Source organism: Aspergillus pseudotamarii, assembly GCF_009193445.1.
Source record: "Aspergillus pseudotamarii strain CBS 117625 unplaced genomic scaffold BDV38scaffold_13, whole genome shotgun sequence".
Lineage (NCBI taxonomy): Eukaryota > Fungi > Ascomycota > Eurotiomycetes > Eurotiales > Aspergillaceae > Aspergillus > Aspergillus pseudotamarii.
In genome coordinates, this window is record NW_022475027.1 from 182,194 (window position 1) to 198,987 (window position 16,794).

At 49.8% G+C, this 16,794-nt stretch overlaps 7 protein-coding genes across 7 annotated transcripts; 3 read left to right on the top strand and 4 right to left on the bottom strand.

The window, feature by feature from the left end:
• Nucleotide 1: 1 nt before the first annotated feature.
• On the bottom strand, nt 2–1,821 carry BDV38DRAFT_240752 (uncharacterized protein). Its single transcript, XM_032053929.1, has 2 exons — nt 566–1,821; nt 2–484 (listed from the first exon to the last, which is right to left on the bottom strand). Exons 1-2 carry the CDS (start codon nt 1,094–1,096, stop codon nt 89–91), a joined length of 927 nt encoding a protein of 308 aa, XP_031916045.1. The 5' UTR covers nt 1,097–1,821; the 3' UTR covers nt 2–88.
• A 1,590-nt stretch (nt 1,822–3,411) lies between these two features.
• On the top strand, nt 3,412–4,016 carry BDV38DRAFT_269394 (c-type cytochrome; the record flags this gene model as incomplete). The annotated part of the gene is made up of 4 exons (XM_032056961.1): nt 3,412–3,552; nt 3,611–3,769; nt 3,832–3,926; nt 3,992–4,016. 4 exons carry the CDS (start codon nt 3,412–3,414, stop codon nt 4,014–4,016), a joined length of 420 nt encoding a protein of 139 aa, XP_031916046.1.
• A 1,591-nt stretch (nt 4,017–5,607) lies between these two features.
• Nucleotides 5,608–7,548, top strand: BDV38DRAFT_269395 (uncharacterized protein; the record flags this gene model as incomplete). The annotated part of the gene is made up of 2 exons (XM_032056962.1): nt 5,608–6,163; nt 6,206–7,548. 2 exons carry the CDS (start codon nt 5,608–5,610, stop codon nt 7,546–7,548), a joined length of 1,899 nt encoding a protein of 632 aa, XP_031916047.1.
• A 350-nt stretch (nt 7,549–7,898) lies between these two features.
• On the top strand, nt 7,899–10,145 carry BDV38DRAFT_34723 (phenylalanine--tRNA ligase). Its single transcript, XM_032063208.1, has one exon. The coding sequence runs from the start codon at nt 8,249–8,251 to the stop codon at nt 9,797–9,799; it is 1,551 nt and encodes a 516-aa protein (XP_031916048.1). The 5' UTR covers nt 7,899–8,248; the 3' UTR covers nt 9,800–10,145.
• A 755-nt stretch (nt 10,146–10,900) lies between these two features.
• grpE (mitochondrial nucleotide exchange factor MGE1) lies at nt 10,901–12,214 on the bottom strand. Its single transcript, XM_032063210.1, has 3 exons — nt 11,607–12,214; nt 11,084–11,509; nt 10,901–11,014 (listed from the first exon to the last, which is right to left on the bottom strand). The coding sequence occupies exons 1-3, from the start codon at nt 11,889–11,891 to the stop codon at nt 10,982–10,984; spliced, it is 744 nt and encodes a 247-aa protein (XP_031916049.1). The 5' UTR covers nt 11,892–12,214; the 3' UTR covers nt 10,901–10,981.
• A 324-nt stretch (nt 12,215–12,538) lies between these two features.
• On the bottom strand, nt 12,539–13,846 carry BDV38DRAFT_269397 (uncharacterized protein; the record flags this gene model as incomplete). The annotated part of the gene is made up of 1 exon (XM_032056963.1): nt 12,539–13,846. One exon carries the CDS (start codon nt 13,844–13,846, stop codon nt 12,539–12,541), a length of 1,308 nt encoding a protein of 435 aa, XP_031916050.1.
• Nucleotides 13,847–15,078: 1,232 nt separating this feature from the next.
• Nucleotides 15,079–16,659, bottom strand: BDV38DRAFT_269398 (OSTA/TMEM184 family protein; the record flags this gene model as incomplete). The annotated part of the gene is made up of 3 exons (XM_032056964.1): nt 15,079–15,256; nt 15,314–15,672; nt 15,724–16,659. 3 exons carry the CDS (start codon nt 16,657–16,659, stop codon nt 15,079–15,081), a joined length of 1,473 nt encoding a protein of 490 aa, XP_031916051.1.
• Between the last annotated feature and the right edge of the window lie 135 nt (nt 16,660–16,794).

The following is a 16,794-nucleotide window of genomic DNA, read 5'->3' on the forward strand; positions in this document are numbered from 1 at the left end:
ATGCTCTTCAGCATTGTTTATACATCCCAGTCTCTCAATTACCCAACCTCCAATCCACAACCCCAATACCAGCTCAGAAAAGGTAGCTCTACCAGATCCCCAACCACTTCTTGACAGGCTTCTTCTTTCCCTCCCAATCAACATATTCTCCACTTCCTTGTTTTGTCTCCGCATCAGCAGCTATCGGAGACTGATCATCGACCACCTCAGTCTCAGCCTTGCCCTGCTCCTCAGTCGGCTCCTCCAACCCATGGGCAATCCGGTACTGCCGTCTCTTCTCCGCATCCTCGATCCGCTGATGCCGCTTCTCCCTCGTCTGCACGGAGGTATGCTGCACATGCATGCGGAAAACAGCCAACGCCTGAGAAATAGTATCAATGGGGTGCCAAAGAAGATCCGACCAAGACGGAAGCAAGTGCGCAAACGGTGATGACCGCTTAAAGTTCGTCGTGAAGGTAAACGTAGCCAAAGTTGTAAGTACGCTCTAAACAATCACATCCAATTAGCATCAAGACAAATGTTGAACCTTCACCGCCACATAATCCAAAAAAAAAAAAAATATTACCATAGCAATCCAGATATGAATCCACCGGTTCGTCAGAAACTTATGCATAACGGTGCCCTCGGGTGGGAACATATTCGGATACTGCTTGCGCTTCTGCTCCTCCCTCTCTTTTTCCGTGAGCTTAGGACCGTAGTTGATCGGCTCTCGGCCGATGACTCTTCCATTGCGTGTCTGCACAACCCTGCGCGCAGGGTGTGATGGCGGCCGGAATTTGTCTGGCTGTTCTAGGACTCGCGGCTTGCTGTTGTCTGATGCGCAGCGTCGGGTCGTGGGCCTGATGCGGTGGTGGGTTACGTTTGCGCGTGTGAGAGATTGAAAGGCCCGTGTAGACGGGATTCCCCGCGGTAGGAGGAATTGTGGAATTGTGACCGGGGCCATTGCTGTGCGTGTTGTTTGGGAAAAGATGTTGGAGGTGGAGTTGATGGCTTTGCGGAGTTGGGACTTTTTTCCACTGGTTGATGCTGATGTGTTGATCACGTGACTTTGACTATTTACGTTAGGTTTGTTTGATGGAACTTGAACTTTGGACATTTGACTCTCTCTTTTGATATTGATCTTCTAGAAGGCCGATTGAAATATATATTGCTCCTATAGCTACAGAGGTACTACAAAACTGGGGTGCTGTGATACCTCCGCAGTCGACCGCATATCACCAAACAAGCATGCCTTTATTCTCGACACTCATTGTCTACTCGAGAACTATTTAATAATGTTACACATTTAAATTTAGCGACTCAAATGGCCCATTATTTCGAACGCAGTTGATGCCATTGCCTGACAGTCCCACAAATGCATAAACAAGGATTGCAAGGAATTGACCATAAACTGCTCCTAATATGGAGCGAGAGAGTCTGACACAACTCAAGACATCTCCCAAGTTAATAGGCAGACCCCACCCAAGATTTTAGATACTTCATTCACATATCGTGATGGAGTAAGCCAGCATATGCTGTTCTCTCCAAACATCTCATTATATGTCCCGGAGAAGCACCTTATCAAGTTCCTCGGCTAGGGCTCTCAATGTCATGCGCGGCGATCAGAAGTTCGGCGGAACATGTCAGGCTAACTGTAATTACAGCCTGGACCTGTTTCAATAGTTTCTGTATCATTTGACGTTGATCGGCAATACACCCAGAGGTACATAGTTCTAGAACATTCAACTGAAGTCCCAGTAGGGTAAGGGAGTAACGGTTATTTGTTCATACTATCTGGCATGTTCCAAGCAGTTATTTGGTATGTCTTTATAAGCTCGACGGGAAACAACACGAGATTCAAGCGAGCTTGCTTTCCCTACCCAGTTGCACTTGGATGCGTTACGTTGCAGTCGTTAGCTGAAAATTCCACGTACAATAGACAAGATGGCGTATGTGTAGGGTCAAAGCGGATATTCTCCTCGTTCTTCGAAGCCCAATGCTGTATTGCAGCTGTCAAGTGAGGCGACGGAAGTCCATCTTCTATGTAGAACTAAAACCAGGGAGCTTGATGCGAGGGTCCATCAGCTCAGATTACCACTCCTAGGGGGAAGGAAAGTGAAAACAGGAAGAGGTGTGGAACTATCAATACACCTGGAAGGGTCATATACTACTTCGTGCAAGAAGCTTAGTTGAGGGTGACGGAGAGAAGGGTCCAAACGAATTAGATGTCTGTAATTAAGTTTCCTCAAAGCATCGAATAGCAGTCATTGGGCTACTATGCTTCTGCTGTTGTTCTAGAAGGATGCCTACAAGGCTGGGCCAAGGGATTAATCCACACCAGGCGACCGTCCAGGAAGAGGGTATCGTGGGCTCCCCATCTCGACAAGTTCTATTCATTGAATGTTCTGGTCTTAGGTAAAGAAGGGATATAACTGCCTCAGGCTCCGACCTCAATTCGGGCCAAAGGCGGCGGCCGGACACACAGACCAGTCATGAGAATTCTGCCCGTTGGGGAACAAATAGCAAGGCAGGCATTTCCAAGGCCGGGTCCATCCATTTCCACTCCGGCCCAGTTCTCCCCGTAATCTTTTGTTGGGTCAAAGTTGAACAAAACACCGTCGAGATATGAGATCATACCTATGTAAAACCCGGCTTTTGCGAAATGACCATGACTGACACTCATATCAATAGTACTGTAAAACCAGAATGTTATAAGGAGTCGATTACCGTACCAGACAGCTTTTTATCCCCGGGTAATGTAAGCGATACGTAACATTGTTGCATCTTTTGAGTAGTGGTATGGGACGTCTTCTCCCCCATAAAATTGCAGAACCAAGGAAACAAAAATAGGTGCTGAAAAAAGACACCGGTTGTTTCCCTTGTCCCGAGAGAGCCCGTTGAGTGCTGAATCATCCGGTCGCTGATTGGCCAAGGCTCGAATCACGGGAGGCATCGGGGGCGAAGACGGCGCTTTGTACAAATTGCTGCGATCGCAAGTTTTTCTTCCTGCCCGGTTTTTTTTTTTCCTTCCTTCAATTGATCTCCTCAATTAGCTTTTGGGATACCCTCTTTTTGTATACTATCCTTTCAACACCTTTTCAGTCTTTTTAGACTTTACTACACACTTTCACAATGGGCAAGGACGCTGGTTTCGCTCCTGGTAAGCTACATCCCTCACTCCCTGGCTGGTTGTTTCCCCGTTGTCGAGCGCGTCCCATCCCGTCATTCACTGCTGGTGTCCAAACAACACGAATTGCTTCTTGCGATGAAGTGAATGATGGCTACTGCTGTTCGAGTAGCACAATCTCCCCAGCAGCTCTGTGTTCCATTTTCTCGAGAGTGAACAGTCTGCGATACATGTCTTCGCATCCCATTGATTGAAGCACCACATATCTTTGAATGCGTCCACAATACCCAATCATCCAGACCAACATGACCAGCTTTGACACTTTCTGTCTCCTTACTGTCATTGACATGCGCGAGGCCGAACTTGAGGCCGCGGAGAAAGCGAAGCAGGCGGCTAACATCCATATTCCTCCAGGTGACTCTGCCAAGGGTGCCAAGCTCTTCCAGGTAAGTTAAGATCGAATCATAAAGAGAATCGCTGCGCAGTGTCTAACATGATATATAGACTCGCTGCGCTCAGTGCCACACTGTCGAGGCGGACGGTGCCAACAAGGTCGGCCCCAAGCTCCACGGTCTCTTCGGCCGCCAGACCGGTTCCGTTGAGGGCTACGCCTACACCGATGCCAACAAGCAGGCCGGTGTCACTTGGGATGAGAACACTCTGGTATGCACTATGCTCCACACTTGCGAGCTATCTTGAATTGCAGGCTGACGTACTTGACCTAGTTCAAATACCTCGAGAACCCCAAGAAGTTCATCCCCGGTACTAAGATGGCCTTCGGTGGTCTCAAGAAGGGCAAGGAGAGGAACGACCTCATCACGTATGTTTACTCGCCATGGCTTTCTGTTCAAAGAGCTCTTATGCTAACCGTTCTTGCTCCACCAGTTACCTCAAGGAGAGCTGTGCTTAAATTCTCCTTTTTACGTGAATAAAATTCTTTCTTCCACCCGGTTCAAGCGGCTTGTCGCATCGGATCTGATACGTTCCCAGATCCTCGGCATTTTGACGGACAGGGCATGTAATATTACTCAATACCTTGTTTACTCGCAATAGACGTGATTTTTCCTTTGTGCTCAGGATTTGCGGGTTTCATAGAGACGTGTTTCCTTCACGATTTTGTCTATGTTGGCCCATAACCTTATCGCATTTCCCTCTCGATGGTCATGTTTTTCAGTTTTGTGTACCATGGTTAAGTTTCAGGCCATAAGGCTGTAATGAATAAAGATATCTCCTCTCATGACGACAGTCTTCACTCCCTCGCCCTTGTTTGAACTAATCGCAGATAGCCGTTGAGTTCCTGTGATTCAACCACGTGCGTCATTTGGTTCGTCACGTGGATGTATGGAAATCCCGATTCGGGCACTTTGCGTTGGGCTTTATTCCCGAGATGTTTAACGCTCACTTACCGGCCGTTGCCTTGACCCGACTCGAACGAGGAGCCCCTCCTCGAGGTTCTTACGGTGTGAAGATGATTTCTATCTAGGAGTTATCATGGTCCACTCGGACGAATTCTGTCCTATCGTCCTGGACCAGCAGTAGGAGTCATGGCAAACTGGCGGTCGATCCCTACCGGCCGTGGGTGCTATTGGTCCGGCGGATTGGGCTTGATTTCTTGAGGGAACATCGCAACCAGTGTTTCAGTGACTAACCACGACGATATCTTACCACTAGTCTAGAGCAAACCTACCAGAGGGTACCTATCCCCAAGGACAGGACAGTAACTACGATGGACCTGTACGGAACAGTACGGGTCTGGAACCCGTTGGCACATGACCCCCTGGACTGCCCACCGCCATTGGCCCAGCCACCACCTGCGCCCCTCTCTCGCTCTCCCGATAAAACAACTCAAACCCCAAAGAGCGATGCGAGGGGGGTATCGCTGGTTCATTCTCCTTCGGTACCTGGACACGAAATAGAAAGGAACACGAACCGCATTCCTTTGAGAACGTGAATGAATACTCGCAGAACACTTAATGATATATTGTTGTTGGCTGATTCCAAGTCGTCGAACTAACGGCATTTACAGCGGACTGCTGATCACTGTGCCACAACGGTTCTAATGCAAGCGCCTCTGTAACTGCTGCAAGTACTCCGTATCTACTACCTACCCCGGGAAAGCGAGCGTGACTTGTCGCAACCCACTTAGTCGGTCGCTCCGTCCTCAGGCATCAAGGCCTCGTCCGCTGGCATCTGCTCCCTTTCGCATTCCCATGTCTTGCGTCTGCCCATTCCTGTACCTTCGTTCTGACCTGCAGACTACTCTTCGTTACTTGTCTTTTCCTACCTACCACCTGTTTACCTTCTCCCCGCCTCTTATCGCGACAGCGCATAAGACCGATCCCACCTCGTCTTAGTGCGCTTGCGACTAACCCCTCCACAAGCTATCACCTTACCGCGACAATCTAGGAACTGTCTCGTCCACTCAAAGTCGTCGCTTCAGCGTCGCGAAGATTGAAGTGGCTCTGATAACGTCGTATAGGTTGTGCGCAACGCCGTCCACCATGTTGGATGAGCTGGATAACGTCTTTGACGAGCATCCCTCATTGGATGCGTCGCTCGAGGACTTTGAGAACCCAAGTAATGCTCACCGTTCTCCGGTGTTTGGTCTACCATCACAACATTCAGGATTTCGGTCAGAGGAATCCGACGTGGAAGAAGATGACATGACTCCCAACGGGGAGCGCTGGTCACCCCCAGGGTTCCGGAGATATGACTACGTCCAAGGCAGTGGATGGTACCGCCATCAGCCCTATTTGCGCAAGGTCGATCAAGATCGGTTAGGACTAAAGCCCACTGTGGGGCTAAGTCCGTCGCAATCGCGAGAGCCTAGCCCGCAGTACGAAGACGCTCTCGAGGACCCCATGACCGGTAAAAGGAGTAATTCTACTGATACAGGGGACCTTACGATCGCTGCCAATGTTCCGCTGCCGATAGACCCAGACTCACCCCACAAGGCTCGGTCACCTAGTCCACGCCGAGCACCGGAGACAACCCCCGCCCCGGAAGGACTGGAGTTTGGCTCGGAAAATAATCTAAGCAATTGTAGGCTTTATCTCGGTTTGAACCCTGTCCAGCATGCTGGCGCGGGATACTAACGAGTGGGCCTTTCTCAAGATATCCGGTTCGCTGTGCGCGCAGAAGTTCAGCAGCGCGAACCCTTTGTCGCATTTTTTAGTTACTTGCGATCCAAATTCGATAATGTCACTAGCTCCAAATCCAACACCACCATTTCCATTCTGGTAGCCCTACTATCCATAGCATTCATGCGCGCCTTGTTCTTACCCAGTGTACCGCAAGCAATTCCCGACCTGGTGAAACTGTCGGGCTTTGCGCGGTCTTTTGAGCCTCTGATATACTATTCAGAGAATGGCGTACAGCAGATAGGGACGTTGCAGGAGACCGGTGTTGCTGTCTGGGATCTGAGTGAGTCTGTTCGTGGTACCAACATGACCAGCGCGCCGATTATCGTGCGCCAGCTGGATGAGTTGTCCGAGTCCCTGAAGTCGCTGTCGTTGGAGTTGACGCGCTTTTTCGCCAATGTGGACTCGGACGTCGACTCAATCTTGCTCGTCATGGATTGGGCCAAACGGGAGCTGGAGACATTATCGTCCCAACCGCCCAGCACGCTACCTTCTATCATGCTTGACAATTTGCACGATCTTTTGGCGCGACTCGGCACGCTAGAGCGTGTCACCGTCCCGGATGGGGATGGTGTTGGTGGCGAGCTAAATACTCCGACCACCTTTGGCCACGTTGTAACTGCGTTGTTCGGTCAGACATCGGCTCAGCGTACACGCTCTACCCTCACACGGACCTTCACTGAGTTCCTATCGGTACTTGAAGAGTCTATTAATAGTGAGCTGACACACTCAACCGCGCTCTTCGCGCTATTTGAATCTATTGATCGCCAGTTTCTCAATATTCAACGTACGGTTGTGCGTGAGTCAGATGCCCAGGAGCGGGCTGAAGGTGAAATGCTCAGCTCTCTTTGGACCCGTGTTCTTGGGCCCGACGCAGCCGTTGTGCGGAAGTATGAGAAGAACAAACGGTTACTGGCTAATGTCCGTAGCCGGACGGTCGCTAACAAGCATCTCCTCATGGACCACCGCGGCCGGCTGCTTACTCTTAAGGTCAACCTGGAAACTCTACGACGAAAGCTTGTCAGTCCGCTCGTTCGACGCAACGATTCCGTGAGCTTCGCTGGTGCTATTGATTCAAGTAGTGGCCGGAGTAATGGTCGGATGCTAGGGCCGGTTGAGGCTGTAATTGAAGGCCAGATTCGTGGATTAGAGGGCAGCTATGATTACCTTCGATCTGTCCGGGAGAAGCAGAAAGCCAAGTTAATGGAGATGGTATATGGATCAGGACGAAAGCTACCGACCCACTCTATGCTTGCCGACGGATCAGATCACTCAGGGTCCGATACCATCGAAGGGATCTGACAACGAAGCTGAGATCTTATATATTCGCAGCATTTCCGTTACGCCTATCCTCATTAGCCTGGCTTTCCTTCTCTCACATATTTCACATTGTATTTCATGGCGTTAGTCCGTCTCTACGCTCATTTGGGATTGGCGTCACGGGTTACTACTTATGCTCGGTCTGGTCTGGTCTACTTGAGCGTCTCCACTGTTGGGTCTTTGGTGCCTGGCGTCTACAACTGCGGTACTAGGTCATCGCTTCTCTCATTTCCTCTTCTGCATTGACTGGCGAAAGCGAGGCAAAAGCGATAGACGCGTTGCTTGACCATTTCTATTCTTTCTGTGACTTCTTTTCGGAACCTTAACTGAGGATGGTTTATTCGGTGTTTATATTCTGGTTCTCGGGTTAGTGGATGACTGGAAGGCATTTCGTGGTGTATGGGTTTGTCATTAGTTCTCAATTTAGCCAGCTCTCCTTTTTCTGTCTCACCCCCAATAGGCGTGACCATTCCAAATACGAGTAGGCACATCTTGAAGTGTATTGACACGCCCAGTCGTGCATGGACTGCTTATATAGTATGTACAATCCCGTCGGCGACTAATTTCCCCGACCCGGAATGTTTTGTATTGATTCCGCATCGGCATAAGTCATCCAACTTCACCTGCTCCCACCCTCGTAACTAATTCCACTGCTCCATTCGGGGGTAAATTTTGCATCGACATGCGCCTCTTGGCCACAGGCAGGGCGCTGCGCGCCACCAGCAGCAGGTGGGCAATCGGCAGGAACGTGCGCATTCCGTTCTCGCATGTCTCGCACATCTCGGACCCTCTCCGCAGAGCCTGGAGCTCAACACCAGCTCTGAGAACCCAAGAATCTACGAACCCGGATCAGAAGCCGGATCCTCGGGTCTCCATCAAGAAGCCATCTTTAACAATTGAAGATAAATCTTACCCCACAGACCAATGGACCAACACTCCCGATACGATCCTCTCCCACGTCGGAAGGCGTCTCTACCTCGACGAGAACCACCCCCTCGCCATTACCCGGAAGCTAATCGAAAGTCAGTTCCCGGCTCCCGTGTACGGAAACTACCACGAGAAGAGTCCCGTTGTTACGACCGCGCAGAATTTCGATGTCCTCGGTTTCCCGCTGGATCATCCCGGTCGTAGCCGCACGGATACCTACTATGTCAATGAGAAGACAGTGTTGAGAACACATACCAGCGCGCACCAGCAAGCATACTTTCAACAGATCAACCGAAATGAGAAATCACGTCCCGAAGAGGTTGGGTACACCGTTGTCGCGGACGTCTATCGCCGGGATGCTATTGATCGCAGCCACTACCCCGTTTTCCATCAAATGGAGGGTGCCATGTTGTGGAAACGACCCGACATTGAGCCATTAAAGGCTGCGAAGGAAACGGCCGCCAGGATCACGGACGATCTCAACCGCATCCCGACTCACGACGTCGCCGTCGAAGACCCGAATCCCACCATCCACGCAGAGCGCAACCCACTCCAAGCAGAGCACCACAGCGCGGAGGAGGTCGAGGCCATCGCAGCGCACCTCAAACGCTCTCTCGAGCGAATGGTGATCAAGATCTTCACCGAAGCTAGCAAAGCCGCCGCCGCCGCCAACGGCAGCGACTCCAGCGAACAGGAACCACTAAAGGTCCGCTGGGTGGAAGCTTATTTCCCCTTCACCAGCCCGTCCTGGGAACTCGAAGTCTTCTGGCAAGGCGACTGGCTCGAGATCCTAGGCTGCGGTGTCATCAAGCAAGAGCTACTGATCAACTCCGACGTGCCCAATCGTATCGGATGGGCCTTTGGTCTTGGCCTCGAGCGCATCGCCATGCTCCTCTTCAACATCCCAGACATCCGACTCTTCTGGTCCCGCGATGAGCGCTTCCTCTCCCAGTTCAAGGCGGGCCATATCTCCCGCTTCGAGCCCTTCTCCAAACATCCTGCCTGCTACAAGGATGTCGCCTTCTGGCTTCCTTCTGCGTCCGCTAGCGGCGGTAGCGCTGCCGGCGGCGCGGTGCCAGTCCACGAAAACGATATCATGGAGATCGTCCGTGGCGTTGGAGGCGATCTGGTCGAAGACGTCCGTCTTATTGATGAATTTACGCACCCGAAGACGGGCAAGAAGAGCATGTGCTACCGGATCAATTACCGCAGTCTGGAACGCACGTTGACGAACGAAGAGACTAATGATCTCCATGATCAAGTGAGGGAGAAACTCGTTGGCTTGCTGGGTGTTCAGTTGAGGTAATCGATTTAATCGGAATGTGTGTCATGTGGTACGGATCCTTGTATAATATCCCACGGTTATTTTATGATTGGTCCCCAGTGTGTCTTTATCTGTACAGTATCTCGAAAATAAAATTTCTGTCTCGACTTTAAGTTCGATGTTAGCCTGCTGCCTATTTGAATTAAATAATGGACTAGGAGTGTGTTGCATATGCTATTCTTGTGAAGGTTTAAATCATTTCAATCGAGTAGTTCAACTGGCCGGACTCTTGTGGCTTGGATATATGCAATATATTGAGACGTGCCCTTTGATAGACTGCGTGAAAGGGTACTGGATACAAGATCAGTTTAGCACTGTTCTTATCAGAATTGAAACAGAAAACATCACCTCGTTTTGATGAGAACGCCCTTAGATATAGCTATAAGAGTATTTCAAGAATCAAATATATATATACCATGTCTATAGGAAGAACATAAAAGATCATCCGGCGATATTGACCTAGAGCGAAAAGTCTTGAACTATAGTTAATTGAGACAACTGTTGTGCTTTCTATCGCCGCCGCCGAGGAAACGGGGGCATACCTAGTACTCCACCGCATAGTTCATATCAAAGTCTACAACGCCGTCTAAAATTACCCATGGACGAAGGAAAAGAAAGATAGACAGAATGATAGTAATGACCGATCCAGTCAATCATCTATTAATGTAGATCATCATGACCCGTTACCGAAACGACCCAGCCCAACAAACAAGCAAGGAAAGGAAAGGAAAGGAAAACCCAGGATCCAATGCCGTGCAAGTAGCTCATATCCAAAAAAAATTTGCCAATTAGACCACCCTTTTTTTGTAGAATGACAAGACCAGATCATTGCATGTATAATACAGGTATAATGTGAATATAATGAGAGGTGAGAGGTGAGGTTCAAACGCCAGACATGAACACGGAAAAAAAAAAGAAAAGAAAAGAAAAAGACACACGAAAGGAGGGCGGATCGTAACCCTTCCAATTGTATGCAAACAAATAACGGGTGTATCATACACATGCATTCATAGAGAAAAGACGTGGTATCAGGGTTGGGATTACCGCAATTGTTTATTCCTCGCCATGATGAAAAATATTTGGTATATTATACAAGTAGAATAAGAGATTGTAAAGTTGCGTTTCGGGGAGATTGGAGTCGACATGCTTGTATGGGTGATTGATTTAGTCGTTCTTGACAACGCCGACCTTGGCAGCCTGGAGAGGTGTCTCGTTAATATAGTGAACCAATGGAGATTACTATGATAGGGCGGGGGTTGTGCTTACTCTCAAGACACGGCCGTTCAGCCTGAAGCCCTTGCTCTGAGTGTACATGATCTCACCGTTCTCCTTGCCCTCAGCCTTGGCCATGAAGGTAGCCTCGTGCATGTTGGGGTCGAACTTCTGGGTCTTGCCGTCTTCAGCAGGCTCGCTTGGGTCGAACCTCTCCAGACCGTGCTTCTTGAGGGCGTTCATCAAAATATTCTGAGTCATTTTCAGACCGGAGACGAGATCCTTAATGTCCTTGTGTTCAGGCTCGTTGGAGTTGAGCTTGGCCTCGGGCACAGCCAGGAGGGCACGGTCGAAGTTGTCAATGCTCTCGAGGAGATCAACGGCAAAGCGTTGGATAGCGAAGTTGCGCGCGTTGTCCATATCACGCTTGGTGCGCTCCTGGAGGTTGAGGAAGTCTGCGACTGAGCGGACATACTTGTCCTGTTGTGTGGCAGGTTAGGGATGTGAAGAATGGTTTGTATATAAAATAAAATAGCTCGGGATAATCGAGACATGAGAAGCATCATTGATAGCTTACCTTCAAATCAACAACCTCCTTCTCCTTCTTTTCAAGCTCCTTACGAACGGCATCCTCGGGGCTCTGGGACTCCGATTCAGCATTCTCATTCTTCTCCTGCTTGCCCTCTTCGGCCTTGTTCTCTGTGGAATAGTTGCGCAAGCCAGGCAAAGGAGCAAGTGGACGGAGGGATTGCGGCTGGAATTGTGACGTGCGGCGGAGCGCCGATGGTGCTGAAGACGTCGAACGGACGGAAAGGAGAGAGCGGGCGGCTTGAGCCTGTCTGAGGATGGTGCGCTGGAACATTGTGAAGGGAGAGCTTTTAAGAAAAAAGTGAGCAATTGCAGGTGAAGGAAGTGATATGGAGCTGTCGTGCTAGGAGGATGGGACAGTCAGCGGTATCGCTAGAAAAGCAGATATTTTGGCATAAATCACCTGACCGCCTTGGCCGGTTGGGAGGAAAATCCTCGGGCCGATGCGCCTTGGTTGTTCTTCTCTATGCGGAGTTACTATGTGGTAATCGATATTGTAATAGAAATGCTGTGCAGTTAGTACTCGAGGGCCCTAGGCTGATTATAACGTATGGCTTACTGTTACCAAGGGAGGCAAATGAATCATCATGGTGATACGTAGTCACATTTAGGAAGCAGACTGTTTCGGATAGACCAACTTTCGCGGCTTCCTTTGGTGCAATTGATGAATCCTTCAGACTCCGAAGTGTTCTTTTGTAACATCTATGCGAAATACTTTGTCGTCTGTTCTACTGGCCAAGGTTGAATAGGTAGAGAAATAAATTGAAACGGAAAGAGACGAGTGGTTCATGGTCAAATATCGAAAACAAGAAGGTATATGATAATAAGCAGACGAATCAATACCAGAAAAAGGATTAGTCAAGACGGCGTGAAAGTGAAAGCTATATACACAAATAGGTTTCTCGCCTCTCTCAATCCCCTTTAGAAAGCCAAACCGACCGCGGACCGACGATACGTCGTGTAGTAATTGTGATCGAGTTCATCATATCCGTTCTGCGGATGCTGATGCTGCTGTTGACCTTCGAAGATAGTTGGGTAGATGGTGGGCTCATCAACTTGTTTAGTTATATAGGGACTAGAAAAGGACATAGGCCCGTCCAACTCCTTTTCCAGACGGGGATCAATGTGGTGTGAACGAGCTGGGGTGATTGCTGTAGTATTGCTGGATAAAGATGGGGTAGTCTTGAAGCCCCCTGTTAGGCTCGTCAGACTTGATGTGATAGTTGAACCACTGAGGGTACGAGAGCGGATGCGGAAGGGGTTTTTGTCGGTGAAAGTGGACTTCCAAGGGGATACGGAGGAAGAGAAGGGGGAGGCCTTGTTGCTTGACTGGAAGAGCCATTGGGTGACGCGGCCGGATCGGGTGGGTGTTGTTGTTGCTGGGTTAGGGTTACGACTCTCGGAAGGAGTGGTGGGTGGTCGGGTGTCCGTCGGTGTTGATGGGGGTCGTTGGGTGGTGCTTGATGAAGGAGAATCTTCCACTGGGATAGGGGGCAATGGCCTGTCCTGCAGGTTGGTGCTGATGTTGGTAGGAGTCCTAGGGGGTATAGTGACTCTGCTGGCTTGTGGCTCTTTGGGAGGCTCCGGCTTCGACAGTACCAATTCACAACCATTGACTGAGTCCAGACTAGTGTAACCAGAGTGATGTTGACTTGCAGTCAGATCATTATTTGCGTGTGAATGGGCAGAAAAGTGAGGGACCAAGGGGTTACTGAAAGGAACTCTTTTATCCATGATCTGCTCCATAGTAGCTAGAGAGGATCGCCGGGATCCAGAGCCGACAGGTTTCCGCACCAATTGAAAAGAAGAAGGTCGGTGGGATTTGGCGCGGGATATACGGGAGATATCAGCGGAGGTTCTCAGAGTGCGCGGAGGCCGTGTAAGTACTGGGCATTCTTCTTCTACCTGAAATGTATCAAACTCAGGAAGATCTGGTAATCTATCGCCGGAGGCTTCGAAGCTCAACTCAAGGGGTCGAAACTGTCCAGGAGAAGGGAGAATAAAACTGTCAGGATGGAATCCCCTGGGAGAAGTTGCGAAGCTGGAGACTGTTCTGAATTCAGAGGGCCCACTAATTCGTAAAGGAGTATTTGACTTTCTCTTAAAAGTAAGACTCGCTCGTTTGGACCTTTGCCACGGCAGCCTACTATTCAGCTCCAGTGATGGAGTAGACGATGCCCAGGCTGGCGGACTTGGCCTGGGGAGAGCACTGTCGACGGCGAGCTTCATCGGGGGAACGAGATGAGGCTGCGTATGACATACTTTCATCTCTCGCTCGACCGCTAAGATAAGAGAAGGCTCAGCAACTTCCTTTAACTTTGCAGGATACGATATGTTAAGCAGGTAGACATACTCTTTCGCTTCAGAGACTGTTGGTGGTGGAAGCTTTCGTCATCGCCCCCAGAGCCCGGGCAGAAGAACAAGCAGGACGAGATCCAGCCAGCGCATACCGACGCTGCTTGCTCAATTGCCCGCTTCATAGCTGCCAGCGCTTCCAAGTCGTTGGTCCATCATCCAGTGGGGGTCCCAACCGTACGGAAAGAAAGAGAAGGGGAAGAATCAGATGCAGGAGGGAAAGACAGGGCACACCGGGCAAAACGCCCCATGTAAAAAGGGACCCCAAACGGGTGGACAACAATCAGCTCATAGGTGGCTGGCATAAAGCAGCACTGAAATCCTTGTGACCAACCCCGCGGTGGTAATAATATGGACCAGAAGCGAATCGGATTCGGTCTGTCCCTTTGTGCTTATGCATTGTGGGCGACGGTCAAAGTATGATGAGTTGGGTTGATAAGACCAAAAGAAACGCGACAAAGAGGTACCAGACCAAACGGATAGTCTCCTGACTCGTCACGTTGCTTTGATTGGATCCCCTCCTCAACAACGTGTGTGAAGCGGTCGATCTGCGGCGTGCTGACCTGCATGTGATTTGTTGGTTATCACGCCGCTAAACTGTTGGCTTCCCTGAGGCACCCAGAGTGGGCGCCTAAGGACGCACTGCCATTTGCCCCATCGAGCTTTTGCATTGAAGGTGCATCTGTCGAAACACGTTTCGCCAGTCACTGCCTTTAAACCCCCAAATGACGTGTAATTCCACTTGGTGCGAACATTGGACAGGATGGTGCCATGTTATCACACAAAGCAGTTGACCTGTCTCACCCGGTCTCTTGCCAAAGCAGTGGTGCATTGTCAGTGGTTGATGTCTGTACCCTAAACTTACTTTGGATCTGGTTTCGTGCTATTTATATGACTTCATCAGGCACCAAAAAAGAAACGTCCCCTATGTTCCCAAAAACAAAACAAGATGGGATAGAAGCAGAATAACAAAAAGTTAAGGAAAAAAAATAAAAAAATAATAAAATAACAATAAGCTAGAGAAGAAAATAAACCTATACACTGAAAATTGAAAGTAAAACATGAACCAACCCAAACCATGCGTATATGTAGTGAGAATAACTCTTTTATTGACCCCAAACGTTCTCCTCCAGCCCTTCATACGACCACCCTGGCGTCTTTGGGTCATCGTTGTCCGTGCCCTCGTCTCTTTCGGTCGGTTGCCTTACGCGTTCACTGGGGGAACCAGGACCCTCATGATGAGTGATCTCAGACTGTTCGTTGAAGGGGTGGCCGGATGGAGTCCTGGAAATTAGAGTTACATTAGCCCTAGGACTGCGGTTCCAAATAACAAACACTTACTGGAAATATCGATGTTCTGGCTCTAGCAACGCGGAGCCAGTCATTCTTTGGTGCTCAACTCGTTCTTTCTCTTCGGCTTCTCGATCTTCGACTACAAGATCAACTAATTGGCTGCGGTGTGAATTTTGAGAAGTAGGAGAGCTCGGGCCTCGCTGAAGAGGAGCCGGGTTTTCAGTACGCTGCCTTCGTGATTTGCTCGGTGTGCTATCACCCTTCGGTTGCGTTTCTCCGCTGCTGGGCGCACGCACTTTTCGGTGCTTGCGAGACTTCTTCACTACTTCTGGTTGTGAATTTTGATAGCTGAATGGAGTAGCTAAACGCTGATTTTGTGGCGCCTGATTTGCCGTTATCACTGGATACTGGGCAATATTAGCGCATGAAATTTCATTATACAGAACTGGTTTACATACATTCCAGTCACCAAACTCGAGCGCTCGAGCCTTGGTGAACAGCTGTTCATCTCCCTCGTCTAGTGTTGACTCCTCAACATCACTGGGCGAGCGGAACCGGTCCACGATACTGCCCCGTCTACTTGATTCGATGCCACCAAGTAACGGTGTGCGACTGTTGATCTCACCCGGCGTGGGGATCCAGTACTTGCCCTTCCCTCCGCGCTCATATCGCATGCCGTGCATCATCCGTCTTACCCGAGACTCAGACTCAGCGTGGGCCATAATGTGGTCTCCAGAGTCGAATAACCTGTACGCATAATTCTCGCCTCGCAGCGTCATCTTTGTGTCTTCGATTAGGTCTCTGATGCCAAAGGCATCCCGCAGCGCATATATTACTGGCAGCCGCGCGGATGAGATGGTTGGGTCAGCATAATCATGCCAAGAGAATGCATACCAATGAGTAATCGCGAATATAGGCATTTCAAAGCATATCAAGGAGTCCTGGATTGCAGCGGCGAGGTTGTCAGGAGTGTACCCCGCGACACCGTTGGATAGAGCTCCGAGCCACTGCAAGATGGACAAGAAGAAACCCTGCCAGTAGGAGGCAAAGATAATGAGTTTGACACAAAGGAACTTTGGCACGGGGCGGAATGGCGCTAGGTCGTGGTGAAGGCAAACCCAAAACATCGCCAGCGAGTACAAACTTATCGTGACGCTGACATTATACACAATCCCTGTCCAGAGGTAACCAGAGGTTAACCCCAAGTAGCCCTCTTGGTAGCTATCCGTGGCTTTCATAACGATAGAAACGATAGCTAGGATTGGCTTTAGCCAGGTATACTGGAGGATACCGCGCTTGACGGCCAGGAAGGTGTGCGGATCGGAGATATCGAGTTTCGGCAGGAAATGGTTCAGTGGCCAGGCATGTTGTACGGGAGGACGACCGTGGGTCATGATGATCAATGCTCGCTCGCCCCCGAGAAAATTGATGAGTAACTGGAAGAAGGTGTAGATCGTAAAGGCCTGAACGTGACTCGTCAGCAATGTTCATAGCTGCCTAGCTCGCTGTTTATACCTCATAAACATCGC

What these genes read in the sequence shown, in the direction of transcription:
- grpE (XM_032063210.1), bottom strand. Translation starts at nt 11,891, where the DNA reads ATGTTCCAGCGCACCATCCTCAGACAGGCTCAAGCCGCCCGCTCTCTC. An exon ending in AGGAGGTTGTTGATTTGAAG is followed by an intron (nt 11,510 to 11,606) that starts GTAAGCTATCAA and finishes GCCACACAACAG; the next exon opens with GACAAGTATGTCCGCTCAGT. An exon ending in TGAACGGCCGTGTCTTGAGA is followed by an intron (nt 11,015 to 11,083) that starts GTAAGCACAACC and finishes ACACCTCTCCAG; the next exon opens with GCTGCCAAGGTCGGCGTTGT.
- BDV38DRAFT_34723 (XM_032063208.1), top strand. Translation starts at nt 8,249, where the DNA reads ATGCGCCTCTTGGCCACAGGCAGGGCGCTGCGCGCCACCAGCAGCAGG.
- BDV38DRAFT_240752 (XM_032053929.1), bottom strand. Translation starts at nt 1,096, where the DNA reads ATGTCCAAAGTTCAAGTTCCATCAAACAAACCTAACGTAAATAGTCAA. An exon ending in TTCATATCTGGATTGCTATG is followed by an intron (nt 485 to 565) that starts GTAATATTTTTT and finishes GTGATTGTTTAG; the next exon opens with AGCGTACTTACAACTTTGGC.